Source organism: Chiloscyllium plagiosum, chromosome 3, assembly GCF_004010195.1.
Source record: "Chiloscyllium plagiosum isolate BGI_BamShark_2017 chromosome 3, ASM401019v2, whole genome shotgun sequence".
NCBI classification, from domain to species: Eukaryota; Metazoa; Chordata; class Chondrichthyes; order Orectolobiformes; family Hemiscylliidae; genus Chiloscyllium; species Chiloscyllium plagiosum.
The window spans coordinates 18,504,434-18,520,669 of NC_057712.1; the positions used below are offsets into that span (position 1 = coordinate 18,504,434).

The 16,236-nt window shown below is 41.7% G+C and overlaps 1 protein-coding gene across 4 annotated transcripts in view; it reads right to left on the reverse strand.

The window, feature by feature from the left end:
- Positions 1-16,236, reverse strand: part of asap2a (ArfGAP with SH3 domain, ankyrin repeat and PH domain 2a) — a 193,727-nt gene that overhangs the window by 83,423 nt on the left and 94,068 nt on the right. For all 4 annotated transcript variants that reach the window (XM_043678183.1, XM_043678192.1, XM_043678201.1 and 1 more), the window contains exons 5-8: positions 13,087-13,136; positions 5,863-5,992; positions 1,205-1,290; positions 930-1,005 (exon numbers count right to left, since the gene is read on the reverse strand). In XM_043678183.1, the coding sequence (XP_043534118.1) occupies positions 930-1,005; positions 1,205-1,290; positions 5,863-5,992; positions 13,087-13,136 (342 nt within the window). The remainder of the gene's footprint in view (positions 1-929; positions 1,006-1,204; positions 1,291-5,862; positions 5,993-13,086; positions 13,137-16,236) is intronic.

Below are 16,236 nucleotides of genomic sequence, written 5' to 3' on the forward strand. Positions count from 1 at the left end.
AGGGAGTCGCGGAGGGAGTGGTCTTTCCGGAACGCTGATCGGGTTGGAGGGGGTGGGGTGGGGGGGAGTGGAATATATCCTTGGTGGTGGGGCCTGTTTGGAGGTGGTGGAAATGACGAAGGATAATACGATGTATCTGGAGGTTGGTGGGGTGGTAGGTGAAGACTAGTGGAGTTCTGTCCTGGTGGCTATTGGAGGGCAGAGTTCAAGGGCGGAGGAGCGGGAAGTGGAGGAGATGCGGTGGAGAGCATTGTCAACCACGTCTGAGGGGAAATTGCGGTCTTTGAAGAAGGAGGCCATCTGGGTTGTTCGGAATTGGAATTGGTCCTCCTGGGAGCAGATGCGGCGGAGGTGAAGGAATTGGGAATATGGGATGGCGTTTTTACAGGGGGCAGGGTGGGAGGAGGTGTAATCTAGGTAGCTGTGGGAGTCGGTTGGTTTATAGTAAATGTGCTGTGGGACTCGGTTGGTTTGTAGTAAATGTGCTGTGGGAGTCGGTCGGTTTATAGTAAACGTGCTGTGGGAGTCGGTCTGCAGTCCTCACTTTCTCCCTTAAGACACTACCTATAATCTACTTTTATGAGGTTAGTTAACAGGTAGGTACAGAAATATTGAAGATTGAGGCGATGTTGGGAGGTGAAAACAAGGATGAGAATTTTAAAATCATGGCATTGCTTGACCAGGAGCCAATGTTGGTCAGTGAGCAACAGGACAGATAAGGAAAAGGACCATTGGCGAGTTAAGATACGGGCAGTAGAGGTTTGGATGATCAAGCTTACAGTGGGTAGAAATGAGAGAGAACAGCTAGGAATGTATTGGAGCAGTTAAGTCTGGAGGCAAAGGCATGAATGAACAAGTGTAATTTGCAACCAATTTTAATACTTCCTCAATAAACAAATAAAGTTTCAGACAGTCATAATTCCACTTACAGCATGCAAATCTGTAGCCAGTTTCTCCATGGAAGGTTTTAAATTTTCTACAGCCTTCAAGCCATCCTGAAAGAAACTGTTACGAAATGGTTAAACTGAAATGCATCTTACATATTAACAATAAACTATCAGCATAATAACCAAATAACTGAGCAAACAATGAGGCAAATTTTAGAAGTAAATACTGCATAAATTCTTTTTAACAGAATTCAACATATAATCAAAACAGTTATGATTTTTTGGTAACATGAAATAAAGCACAAAACAAAACTTACTTGCATTGTGCATGGAAATATTTAATCAGATTCTGGAGTAAGTCAACACCTTTCTTAATCTTGATCTCATTGACTTTAAGCAAATACTGTAGAAAAAAATATTTTTAAACTGAACATACTGAAGAATTCAATATTAAATGAAAGAAAACTAGTATAACAAAAAAAAAGTTCTCAAGGAAGATGTACAACTGCTAGTTCCAGTGGAACTTGTTAATAAACTACACAATTAAATTGTCATTAACATTTGTGAATTATGTATCACAGATAAGTGTATGTTGGTTAATAAATTTGCTAAGAAAGTTGCATACAACATGCTGCACACAACATTAATAGTGTGGCTTTACTGACATATGTAAAAATGAGTTGTGATAACAATGTGGCTGAAAATCCTTAGCCCTGTTCCACCAGAAATGTAAAAGTGTACGTGCCCGTAACTTTCACTTCTGATCCTTATGGGTCAAATTCCTGGGACTTCCTTGTCAACAACACTGTGGAGTACCTGATGGACTGCAGAAGTACAAGATAATGGCTCAACACCAACCTCTCAAGGCAATTAAGGAAATGCAGTAAATGCTGGCTATGCAGCAACACACTGATCCCATGAAAGGAGTGTCTGGGACATGGGCAAGATCTAAATTTAACAGCCATTTTAATCAACCTTTTTAGACATGTTGTGTCACACATCTCTGAGCAAGTAGGATTTAAAGCCAGACATTCAAGCTACCACGGCAATTCTATATAGTTTCAATTTACACTTTCATGATGTATCTCCAGCAACCAATACGAATGGAGGCATGCGTGCCCAGTCACGAGTACTTCCAGGAAAATTATTATTTTTCCAGTAAGGTCGTCAATTGTAAGTGAACCGAGTTACTAGAATTTACATGGGATCCACATCAGCAGCCATCGGTGGATTCCACTGTGCAGTTGCACCAACTTGTATATCTGCGATAAGAGGGTAAGAGTTCAAGAAAATCACAGAAATCCCAAAATCCCAAGCTGAGCTTCCTGTTGGAATCAGCAACCGACAGGAATCTAAATGAAGATTTATATTCCAAAGTCCCAAGAGAATAGAGCAAACAGAAATGAATGAAAACAAGGAAATAAAAACTTGTAAGAGCCTCTTCTTGCCACCACTGTGATTGCGTGTGTTTCCAGCAGATGGAAATACTGGCAGCTTTCCTAACTGGTACAATGGAACAGTCTGCTTTTTGAGAATGAGCAACAGTATAGACGGCAAGAAAAAGTAGGTGGTTGCTGAAAGTTATTCCTCTGTGCTTGCCTCTGACCCCAGCAACCCCTTTCCCTGCTATCCACACCCTAAGACTCTCACCAATGCCCACACAGACACATAGATATACATGTCTGAGAATGCACCTCCTGTGGCCACTGCTCCTAGACTTCCAAGTTGTGCTATGAGAAGCCGCAACCTCTAATGAAGTGCTGCAGTTTACACAAGCTGCCATGCTAATGGTTAGCAGCTTCAGGCAGACAGGACTTTCTTTTCCTTGGAGGTGATCCCAGTGGAAAGCTCACCAAGTGATCACTTCAGTGTCAGACAGGCAGAATATCTGGTGGGCATTTTCAGCCATGTCCCAGCTGTCACCATTTTGGATCAAGAAGTGGAAGCTTTGACCTAAAGCCACTGTTGCAATTTAGATTAGATTAGATTAGATTCCCTACAGTATGGAAACAGGCCCTTCGGCCCAACAAGTCCACAAAGACCCTCTGAAGAGTAACCCACCCAGACCCATTCCCCTACTCTATATTTACTCCTGACAAATGCACCTAACACTATGGCAATTTAGCATGGTCAATTCACCTGGCCTGGACATCTTTGGACTGTGGGAGGAAACCCACGCAGACAGAGGGAGAATGTGCACACTCCACACAGACAGTCGCCAGAGGTGGGAATTTCACCTAGGTCCCTGGTGCTGTGAGACAGCAGTGCTAAACATTGAGTCACTGTGCCGCCCCATGATTAGATTAGATTCCCTACAGTATGGAAACAGACCCTTCTGCCCAGCAAGTCCACACTGACCCTCTGAAGAGTAACCCAACCAGACCCATTCCCCCACCCTATATTCACCCCTGACTAACACACCTAACACCATGGGCAATTTAATATGGCCAATTCACCTGACCTGCACATCTTTGGATTGTGGGAGGAAACCGGAGCACCCGGAGGAAACCCACGCAGACACAGGGAGAACATGCAAACTCCACACAGCCAGTTGCCCCAGGCTGGAATTGAACCCGGGTCCCTGGTGCTGTGAGGCAGTAGTCATAACCACTGAGCCACCGTGCTGCCCGTAAAGGAAAAGTGGCAGTTAATTTCTACAAAACATTCCTCAATGCAACCATAAAATCTGACTTATAACATAGAACAATACAGCGCAGAACAGGCCCTTCGGCCCTCAATGCTGCGGCGACCTGTGAACTAATCCATTCCTCCTACACAATCCCATCATTATTCATGTGCTTATCCAATGATTGTTTAAACGTCCCTAATGTGGTTGAATTATCTACATTGGCAGGCAGGGCATTCCAGGCCCTTAACATTCTGAGTAAATAATTTGTCTCTGACGTCTGTCTTAAGTCAATCACCCCTCAATTTGTGGTTATGCCCCCTCAGACAAGCTGATGTCATCATCCTATGAGAAAGACTTTCATTGTCTACCCTTTCTAATCCTCTGATCTTCTTGTATGTCTCTATCAAATCCCCTCTTAGCCTTCTTCTGTCCAATGAGAACAGACCCAAGTCTCTCAGCCTTTCCTCATAAGACCTTCCCTCCAGACCAGGCAACATCCTGGTAAATCTCCTCTGCACCTTTCCCAATGCTTCCACATGCTTCCTGTAATAGGGGTGACCAGAACTGTACACAATATTACAAGTGTGGCCGCACTAACTGCAGCATAACATTACGGCTTCAGAATTCAATCCCTCTACCAATAAAACCTAACATGCCATATGCCTTCTTAACAGCACTATCAACCTGGGTGGCAACTTTCAGGGATCTATGTACGTGGACTCCAAGATCCCTTTGCACATCCACACTACCAAGAACCTTTCCATTGACCCAGTATTCTGCCTTCCTGTTATTCTTCCCAAAGTGAATCACCTCACATTTATCTGCATTGAACTCCACTTGCCACCTCTCAGCCCAATTCTCCAGTTTATCCAAGTCCCTCTACAACCTGCAACATTCTTCCACACTGTTCACTACTCCACAGAGTTTAGTGTCATCTGCAAACTTCCTAACCCATCCACCTGTGCCTACTTCCAAGACATTTATAAAAACGACAAACAGCAGTGGTCCCAAAACAGATCAGTTTACACTAGTAACCGGACTCCAGGCTGAATAGTTTCCATCAATCACCACTCGCTGCTTTCTTACAGAAAGCCAGTTTTTAATCCAAACTGCTAAATTACCCTCAACCTCATGCCTCTGCATTTTCTCCAACAGCCTACCATGTGGAACCTTATCAAAGGCTTTACTGAAGTCCACGTACACCATGTCAACTGCCCTACCCTCATCCACATGCTTGGTCACTTTCTCAAAAAACTCAATGAGGTTTGTGAAACATGACCTGCTCTTGACGAAACCATGTTGACTATCTGCAATCAAATTGTTGCTTGCTAAATGATTATGAATGCTATCTCTTCAATGATGTTAATGCAGGATAGATATTGGTCAGAACACCAACTCTTCTGCAAAGTAGGGATCTTCTAAGTTCACTTAACAGGGCTGAGAACAGTGATTTAATGTCTCATCGAAACAATGGCACCTCCAACTGTATAGTACTCCCCAGATTTGTCTCCAGGGTGGTTCCAGAACCCACAGCTTTCTAAGAGGCAAGAGTTTAATCACTGAATCATAGCTGACAGCTCATTTAACCCAAATTGCTATACTCCTACATATAAATGACACTGCAGACATTCATCTAATCTGCCCAAGAAAGAAAGCAATGGAATTGTGATGTATACATTTCTAATTGAGGTGGAGCTTTTATAGATTATTGTGGACAAATTGTAAATGACTGCAACTTATGTTTAGACAGCATAAAATCAATTTAAAAATCAACTGACGCATGCAAATAGATGTTACATATAAATAAGTGTAAATTAATCTACAAGACTATAATAATAGTTTTTAAAATTAGCAGCTAACCATCCCAAATAAAATCTGACAGGTAATGACCGAAAACAATACAAATAGCCCCACACGGTACAGCAATAGTTGACGAAATACAGGTACACAATCGTTTATCCGAAAATCCAAAATCCGAAAAGCTTCAAAGTCCAAAGTCTTTTTCATGAATTTTATTTTTGTATCACAAGGTTGTTTGGAGTGCAAACAGGTGACCCAACTCCACACTCACTTGACCCACGTCACTCAGATGTGACGTGGTGGCATGGCCCAGCACTGGCAGGCGTCAATTGTGTCTCAGCGCTCATATTTGTCACACGTGGGTCAGCTGTTGGTAAGTTTTTTTTAGTTCACAGTGAAAACGTCATTTATTCTGAAATCCGAAAATGTCAGAAATCCGGAAAAAAAACTGGCCCCAAGGATTTCAGATAAAGGACTGCACACCTGTAATATCCTAATTACAATAGCCTGCACTAAAAAGCCACAATTTGCCAAAATTAAATTTACCTCACACATTTGTAATTGAAAGAATCGCCGCTCTTTCTCCATTTCTTCAGCAATTTCTGCTCCACTTATTTCTGTGCGGATCATACCATGTTGCTTGGCATGTTCTTTTTTCTCCTTTTCAATTTTTGTACTGCAAACAAAATTATAGTATTGCAGTCATGTTAAAATTACATTAATTTTTTCCAATTTAGCATTCAAACCTCACAAAGATCACTACTGTCTTATGTAATAAATCTTGAGACTGGTTCAAAGGCAGATGTATTAAATGATCTTATCTTGAGATTCTGCTCCAACTATCTTTCGATCGTCAACCTCCAAATCCTTATGCTTTTCCATAATTTTCACACAAAATACATTTGAAAGAACAGTTAAACACATCCACTTCAATTCTTTCAACCTTTACTTTCTCAAAGAAATCTATGATGGCAGATTTGTCAGGAACATCTTCCTTTATGAAGTGCTGGCTACTGCTAATGATTTTCTGTGGAACTAGCTCTGTGGAACTGTGTCAGACATACATCAAACTGGAACAGACCTGTAACTTATTATTTCTAGAAACTAAGCTATTATTTCTTAATTTTTTTCAGGATGGTCAGTTATATCCATTGAGATCACAACACTTTGATGTCCTCCAATTTGCTTTTTTAAATATTTCCCTTTTAGTCCGCACCTCACAATTAACAAATTAAAAAATTCAGTTCCTGCTCAGTACCTTCTCTTTTCCTTAAATATGTTGAATCAAAAAAAAATTTGAAGTGGGATCAAAGAGTTGAATTTGTGCTAGGGTGGGGTTCTCTCTCCCCCCAGTGGCAGCTTTCCCTGCAGCCATATCATGGCTGTCAGCCATTACTTGGCTTAAGGCAAGCCTTGGGCCGTTATTGGAGAAGAAGTCCTACCTCCAGTCAAATGGCTGGCAGTTCTCACCCCCGCAGAGCCACTGGAAGCAATGGCACTAACATCAACTACAGGAACTCCACTCAACAAGAGGAACCATGGAGGTCAGGGGAAAGTAAGTCTGTTTTTTTGCGGAGGAAAGCCTGGGTCGACAAGGAAGGGTGGGAAGAATGGGGTGGGGAGGGGTGGGAGTCTGACTTCCAACAGGCAAAGGCAGCCTGGAAACAAACCACACCCTGCCCCACCACTTTGTTGCCTGCTCTCCAGGTTATAACATTAGTTCCAAGGACACCTAGGACTGCCTAATTCTAACAGCCACTGAAAGAAGTATTGAAGTAACTTAATTGTCCCTTCAATCAGTCCCCAACTGATCCAGCAGCAACAATACAGGAAACTAATCTCAGGTCAATTTAAAGCCTCCCGTTAATGAAAAATGCAATTTTGATGATGACCAGGATTATTTTACCTAATAACCTGTCCAACATTTATCTCTCAACTAAAACCATGAGAACACATTATGTGGTGAGTTATTTACATCATCAAGATTATTATCCAAGGGCATTTTGAGGTTATGAAAGATGCATATAAATGCAAGTTCTTCTTGCTCGAAGGCTACCTAATAAAATGACTGGAATACAAAAAAATTGAAAGTTACAATCATCCGAGGTTTCCCTAGTTATTGAAACGAAATTAGATGTATCAACTGTTTTGGAGAATAAATGAGTAAAAAGTATTAATTCTAAACTATATATATCAAATAATGCTATGTAAACTGTTTAATGCTGCATATTAACGAAAAATTTCAATTTTGTCTTTAAACATCAAGTAAATAAACTGCATTATAGCTTCAGTTACAAAGCCACAAAAGCAAACTTTGATGAATGTCTTAAAAACAAAAAAGAAATCACCTTTTTTTTTCTGTGATAGTAATTTTTCAAATAATCTCCTTGCAAAGTGAGGCTAGTAACTACAAAACTCATGTAAATTCTTAAGATAAAGCACATTAAACTAGATGTACAAATGCTTATGCATTGGAACAAAATGCATCACTGGCCTCTTAGTTTGTTTTGTCAGTGCTCAGTGCTCAATCACGTTGTGTAAACTTGGATGCTCATAGTATTTGTGTGTTGCCTGTTAGCAGAGAGAAAGCTGGGAAAACTGTCATTTTTCTTTTGCAATGAACAGTCAAGGAGCTGTATGGCATCACGTTACCATCACTGCCAAACCAACAACCGTATGTGTGCAGCTTATGCTTCAAACAAATAGTCATGGTCTCAAAATCTACGGGGAGCATTCATTAATCGAGTCAATGGGTCTATAGACAGTCATGGGTGCCTACACAATCAAGAATACAGTCACATCTTATTCTAAGAGCTTGGGCAAAGTCAGTTGGCCACATAGGACAACCAGGGTGTGTGGATCCATCCCATTATAGTACAGAGAGTGGACCACGGCCAGTGTGATGGTCCAAGGCAAGTCCAACCAGTCCAGAGATTAGGTCAGAAGTCACACGGCACCAGGTTTAAGTGAAATCACAAGCTTTCGAAGTTCTGTTCCTTCGTCAGGTGAAGTATAACTAAGGTTTAGGGATTGGCAATAAGTCCATTGAAAAGTTTCACAGAGATCAGACAGGGGTCTAATTGGGCTGTTGTTCGGGGTGAATTGTGATCAGTCCTGAGGTCAGTATATTTAAAGTCAAGGGAAGTTATCAGGGACTACTGCTGTGGTGGGAAAGTTGAAGTAGTCAATTGCGGGGACTGAAAGCAGCAAGCTGGGACTCAGATAGAGTCATAGAGCTGTACAGCACAGAAATAGACCGTTTGGTCCAACTCGTCCATGCTGACCAGATATCTTAAGTTAATCCTTTCCCATTTGCCAGCACTTGGCCCATATCTCTCCAAATCCTTCTTATTCAGAAAAGCATCCAGATGCCTTTAATTGTAATTGTACCAGCCTCCACAACTTCTTCTGGTAGATCATTCCATACGCACACCACCCTCTGCATGAAAATGTTGCCCCTTATGTCCCTTTTATAGTTTTCCCCTCTCGCCTTAAACTTATGCCCTCTAGTTTTGGACTTCCCTACCCTAGGGAAAAGACCTTGGTTACTTAACCTAGCAACACCCCTCATGACTTTATAAACCTTACAAAGGTCACATTGTACTCCAAAAGTGGCCTAACTAATATCCTGTACAGCTCCAATATGATCTCCCAACTCTGACACCCCATGCGCTGACCAATAAAGGCAAGCATACTAATTGCCTTCTTCACTATCCTGGTAAAAACAAAGACTGCAGATGCTGGAAACCACATTCTGGATTAGCGGTGCTGGAAGAGCACAGCAGTTCAGGCAGCATCCAAGGAGCTTCGAAATCGACGTTTCGGGCAAAAGCCTTTCATCAGGAATAACGGCAGTGAGCCTGAAGCGTGGAGAGATAAGCTAGAGGAGGGTGGGGGTGGGGAGAAAGTAGCATAGAGTACAATGGGCGAGTGGGGTAGGGGATGAAGGTGATAGGTCAGGGAGGAGAGGGTGGAGTGGATAGATGGAAAAGGAGATAGGCAGGTAGGACAAGTCCGGACAAGTCATGGGGACAGTGCTGAGCTGGAAGTTTGGAACTAGGATAAGGTGGGGGAAGGGGAATGGAGGAAACTGTTGAAGTCCACATTGATGCCCTGGGGTTGAAATGTTCCGAGGCGGAAGATGAGGCATTCTTCCTCCAGGCATCTGGTGGTGAGGGAGCGGCGGTGAAGGAGGCCCAGGACCTCCATGTCCTCGGCAGAGTAGGAGGGGGAGTTGAAATGTTGGGCCACGGGGCGGTGTGGTTGATTGGTGCGGATGTCCCGGAGATGTTCCCTAAAGCGCTCTGCTAGGAGTCGCTCAGTCTCCCCAATGTAGAGGAGACTGCATCGGGAGCAACGGATACAATAAATGATATTAGTGGATGTGCAAGTAAAACTTTGATGGATGTGAAAGGCTCCTGTAGGGCCTTGGATAGAGGTGAGGGAGGAGGTGTGGGCGCAGGTTTTACAGTTCCTGCAGTGGCAGGGGAAAGTGCCAGGATAGGACGGTGGGTTGTAGGGGGGCGTGGACCTGATCAGGTAGTCACGGAGGAACGGTCTTTGCAGAAGGCAGAAAGGGGTGGGGAGTGAAATATATTCCTGGTGGTGGGGTCTGTTTGGAGGTGGCAGAAATGTCGGCAGATGATTTGGTTTATGCGAAGGTTGGTAGGGTGGAAGGTGAGCACCAGATGCGTTCTGTCCTTGTTACAGTTGGAGGGGTGGAGTCTGAGGGTGGAGATGCAGGATGTGGAGGAGATGCGTTGGAGAGCATCTTTAACCACGTGGGAAGGGAAATTGCGGTCTCTAAAGAAGGCGGCCTTCTGGTGTTCTGTGGTGAAACTGGTCCTCCTGGGAGCAGATACGGTGGAGACAGAGGAATTGGGAATACGGGATAGCATTTTTGCAAGGCGTAGGGTGGGAAGAGGTGTAATCCAGGTAGCTGTGGGAATCGGTGGGTTTGTAAAAAATGTCAGTGTCAAGTCGGTCATCATTAATGGAGATGGAGAGGTCCAGGAAGGGGAGCGAGGTGTCAGAGATGGTCCAGGTAAATTTAAGGTCAGGGTGCAATGTGTTGGTGAAGTTGATGAATTGCTCAACCTCCTCGCGGGCGCACAAGGTGGCACCAATGCAGTCATCAATGTAGCGGAGGAAGAGGTGGGGAGCGGTGCCGGTGTAATTACAGAAGATCAACTGCTCTACGTAGCCAACAAAGAGACAGGCATAGCTGGAGCCCACACGTGTGCCCATGGCTACCCCTTTGGTCTGGAAGAAGTGGGAGGATTCAAAGGAGAAATTGTTAAGGGTGAGGACCATTTCGGCCAAACGAATGAGAGTGTCGGTGGAAGGGTACTGTTGGGGACGTCTGGAGAGGAAAAAACGGAGGGCTTGGAGGCCCTGGTCATGGCGGATGGAGGGGTAGAGGGATTGGATATCCATGGTGAAGATGAGGCATTGGGGGCCGGAGAAACGGAAGTCTTGGAGGAGGTGGAGGGCGTGGGTGGTGCCCCGAACGTATGCGGGGAGTTTCTGGACTAGGGGGGTTAGGACAGTGTCGAGGTAGGTAGAGATGAGTTCAGTGGGGCAGGAGCATGCTGAGACAATGGGTCGGCCAGGGTGGTCAGGCTTGTGGATCTTGGGAAGGAGGTAGAACCGGGCAGTGCGAGGTTCCCGGACTATGAGGTTGGAAGCTGTGGGTGGGAAGTCAACTCTTGTTTCTCTTTCCACAGATCAGCCAGGTTTTTATTTCAGATCTCCAGTATTCACGTTATTTCAGATTTGTCTGACTGAGGCAGAATTTTGTCCTTGAACAGTGTTTGGAATCCCAGTTGAACAACACAGCAGATGGGGTGCCAGACTCAACCACATTCAAAAGGCAGTAGCTCCAGAAGAACAACTCATAAATGTATCAGCTTGGACTGAACTCCTGAATGACTCCGGGTTGGAAACAAACCCACTGTCATGTGAGGAGAAAGTGACAGCAGTTTCCTCATTTCCCCTTCCCCCACCTCACCGTCGTTCTAAACTTCCAATTCAGCACTGTCCCCATGACTTGTCCGGACTTGTCCTACCTGCCTATCTCCTTTTCCACCTATCCACTCCACCCTCTCCTCCCTGACCTATCACCTTCATCCCCTCCCCCACTCACCCATTGTACTCTATGCTACTTTCTCCCCACCCTCACCCTCCTCTAGCTTATCTCTCCACGCTTCAGGCTCACTGCCTTTATACCTGAAAGGCTTTTGCCCGAAACATCGATTTCGAAGCTCCTTGGATGCTGCCTGAACTGCTGTGCTCTTCCAGCACCACTAATCCAGAATTCTTCACTATCCTGTCTACCCAGCATTCCACATTCAAGGAACTATGAACCTGCACTCCAAGGTCTCTTTATTCAACAACATTCCTTAGAACCTTACCATTTAATGTATAAGCCCGATCTTGTTTTGCCTTTCCAAAATGCAGCACCTCACATTTCGGGACAATAAGTGCTGTTGAGACCATTGCTTTGCTTTTTTTCTCATTTTTGGTTTGGAATTATGAGTTGCAGTTGAGAATTGAACCTTGAACTTTAAACAGCAGCTTGTTTGTAAAAGAAAAGGAGAGAACAAAAGACTGATGTTTGCTGTTGGGAACTGGTTTGGAAAGATACTGCAATTTAATTATTACTCTAAGAACTCTACAGATGAACCAGATTGCATTGGCGTTATCTTAAGGGACTGGCAGCTGGTTGGATGTTGAATCGATCAATCAAGGGAGAACTGGTGCTGGCCAAACAACCAGAGAAGGTTGAAAATGAGAAATTGAAGCGTGAACTGGTTTTGACTGGGTTTTTGAGCTGGAGGCAGGTGTTGCTTTGGAAGCTAAACTACTGTTCTTTTTGCTTTGCTGTCTCTAGTCTCCAATTATCAATTGTCAAAAATCCTGAGACAGAATCCCAGTGTAAGAAATAAGACAAAGGCTCTGGAAGTCAACAGAAGCTGTTTACATTGACTGATGACTTTGGAATTCAAGCAAGGTGCAATCCCTCAACCATGTAATATAACCCATCAGATTTCCGAAAGACTTGGTATTCTTTGAAATGGTTATCAGACTGGCAAGTTACAAATTTAAAAAAGTTCTCTCTCAATTTTGTCTGTTGGTGTGAATGTGAAAATGGGTGATCAAATAAGTTTGAGCTTAAACCATAGATACTAATGAGATTACTTTGTAGTTCATCCGTGTTTTGCCGAAGTTACATTATTAATGTGTGATAAACTTGGTGTCCAACATGAATAATTGTTGAAGTCTGTATAGGAACAATTTCACAGTTTTGAGAGTCAAACATTTTAATTTCTGGGGTTGACTTTTAGTTTTTCTCTTACATGATAGAACTGATGGACAATTAAGTTACAAAATTCTGTTTGTGAATATATATTTCACTACATCAGCACTAAAAATAAATGTTTAATTATTTATTTATTAGTTCCCTTCTTCTCTGTATCTGAGCAACTGCTTTTCACTCTTTGAAGTGCCAAGGATTATCACCCAATCTGGACAGGCCATTCCACTCTGAAGTCTTAGAAATATCATTCTGAATATACTATCATAATTCATACAAAAAATGTACTATATGACTGATATACACAGATTATAACCTCAATTACAAAAATTCAAAATTTCAAAAAAGCAATACATTGAATACTGTAATTTTTACTGAATTCCATATGGAGTGTTTATTACAAAAAGCCATGCAAATATACAACTTACTACTCCAAAAGAAATTACAAAACTTACACTTTTGTTTCATAGTCTTTCCAGGCTTTATCAAAAGGCTTCTTAAGATCCTACAGATGAATGCAAGTACAAAGGTTAGCAACCAGAACTCCATGAAAAAGCAGAGAACTGTCCTACATCAGTAACAGGAAAATGCTGAATATATTAAGCAAATCGTATCAATACATGTAGAAAATCATAACATAATCACTAAATCAACTTGATTTCACAAAAGGGAGATGGCATTTGACAAATATACTAGTGTTTTTAAGATTAAGCTAGCAGGTTAGATAAAGCCAAAGAAATACATGTACTGTATGTGAATTTCCAAAAGGCATAAGGTGTCACACAAAGGGTTAATACTCAAAATAGGTGTGCTTGGAATTGAAAAATATGGTGTGTTGGCTAATGGATGGAAAGCAGGGAGTAAAAATAAATGGGGCACTTTCAAGTTGACATGCTCTGACTAATAAAGTGCAGAAGGATCAGGGTTTAGCAATTTATAATTTATATTGATGACTTTGGACAAAGAAATGGAAAGTAATTTATTGAAGTTTGCTGCTGTTATAAAGATAGCTTGGAATGTAAGTTGTGAGGATAATACAAAGAGATTGCAAAGTGATTATAGACAAATTAAGAGGGGACAACAAAATGGTCGATGCAGTATGTGTGAAGCAAGAGATATGGACTTTGGTAGTAAGAGGAGAAAAGCAGAATATTTTTACAAGGCATGTAACTTGCCAATCTTCATGTTCAGATGGATGTGGCATATTTATACAAGGATCACAAAGTTTATTTGAAGATAATGGAAGGCATTTTGAAGGTAAATGGCACATTTGCCTTTAATGCAACTGGTCCACAGTACAAGAATAATGGACAACAAAGCCAGCGATGCCCACACCCCACAAATGAATACATTTTTAAAATCTAGCAATAATTGTAAACGGCTTGGATAAAACCACACTTGAATTACTCTATTCAGTTATGGTCTCCATATTTAAAGAAGGTCATACTTGCATTACAGGTGGTTCAAAGGACATTCGCTGTACCGGCTGCTGCTTTGAGGGGGCTGTTCCACAATCAGAAACTGAGTAAATTGGACCTATCTTCTCTGGAGTTCAGAAGAACGAGAGGCTCTCTCATTGAAACATACAACATTCTGAAGAGATTGATAGTGCTCTGGATGGGGAAACTGTGTTCACCCTATCTCAGAACAATGTCCAAACATTTTAGACAGAGAAGAGGAGTTATTTCTTTACTCAGAGGGTTGTGTTACTTTGGAATTTTCTACACCACAGGATTGCAGATGGTCCAATATTGAAAAACTTTCAACCAAAATAGGTTTTTGGTCTTGCAAGAATTCAAGGAAAAAAAGGTGCCAGCTTGGAACTATATTTCTGTTCCTTTATTATCGCTGGGTCAAAATGTTGAAACACCATTCCTAATAGCATTGTGGGTGTACCTATACCATATGGACTATTGTGGTTCAAATACATAACTCACCACTACATTGTGAAGACAGTTAAGGATGGGCTACAAATTCTGATCCTGTCAATGACGCAGAATGCCCAGTCAACAATAAATTTTCCAAAAAATTTAATGCTGCTCAATTTCAAATAGAATTGGTAAGGAAACTTAGGGCTAAGCACTTTGGTTCTTTTGCCTATGCACTTACAGTATAATTCATTTCCCAAGTTATAATTCACTTCTATGGGTAACTGGAAATGAAGCCTAAGATATAGACTATTCAAGTCTAAAGTTCAATTCTAATTGAAATCAATGTTGGAACTGTAACTTAGTTTAAGTATATCCACACCTGGAGAAAATGTCATTATTGCATTAAAAAACTTGCTAGCATATGTCATATTGCCACTTTAAATAATCTACACTTAACCGTCTCCTCATGCAAATTTATAAACATTTTTATGTATCACTGTGCAAATTCATGCTTGCAGATAAAATAATCATGAATCATTGACAAGTGACAATAGAATATATGAGTAGCTTCACTCAGCCAAAGGGATTGGAGTATTGAGATTTTTTTTCAAACAGTGGTGACTTGTCTAATTGGTCAAATAAATAAGCTTACATTTTTATTTAATTAAAATATATTCAGAACACAAAATGATTATAATGACCAGATAAATTAAAATTTTCAGTTCACATAGAGAAGAAAACCCAAGTATTTTTGCTCATTCGTTGCACTCCCAATTACTCTTAAAATAATGGTCTGTAATGTTGTTAGCTTCATTTTGTTACAGATTTTAATTTCAATTATCAATTTAAATTTGCAATTCAGCAATTAGTTGTTTGTTTCTGTGATTTCTTTTACTGTTAAAAGAAATTAGGTAACATCACAGGTCAAAGTGAAAACTTAGGTTTCCTCTCAGGCATACAGCTTTCATCACGGCCCCGTTTCCCCACCATACATACCGTCACTTTCTTATGATGGTGCATTGAAAAGGAATAGATTTTCCACCCCAATCAAAATACTACTGCACAGTGTTATAATCTCAGCTGATGTTAATAATGGACAAGTCAAAGGCAAAATGAAATATGGCTTGACAGATCATGATATGTTTTCACTGAAACACAAACACAGAAGGCTGCAGATTTAGTTTTAACAATAAATAGAAGTTTCTTACTCAAAGAAATAAACCAAATGAAGCTACCTAATTACCGTATATACTCGAGTAATAGTCGATCTCATTAAAAGTCAACCCCTATTTTTGGTCAAATAACCTGAAATTTCCCAAATACCCTGTGTAAAAGTCCACGAGGCAAAAGTGAGGACTGCAAATGCTGGAAACCAGAGTCTACATTAGAGTGGTGCTGGAAAAGCACAGCAGGTCAGGCAGCATCCAAGGGGCAGGAAAATCGCCACTTCGGGCAAAAGCCCTTCATCAGGAATGGAGGCAGGGAGTCTCCAGTGTGGAGAGATAAGTGGTGTGATTGGGAGGGGAATCACCCTAGTTTTTCACAGATAACAGATCAATGTTCATGAGTCCATGTGCCAGCCATCACACTCAGCTCCAAGTTTCTGTTGGTTGTTTCGCTCAGCACCCAGTCTTCCAGTCCACTGGCTATTGTCTTCCTCTCCAGGTTTTCAGAATTACCAGAATTCGTTTTTTTCTCTCGTTATTCACTTACACATCAGTTAGGCTTCTATTA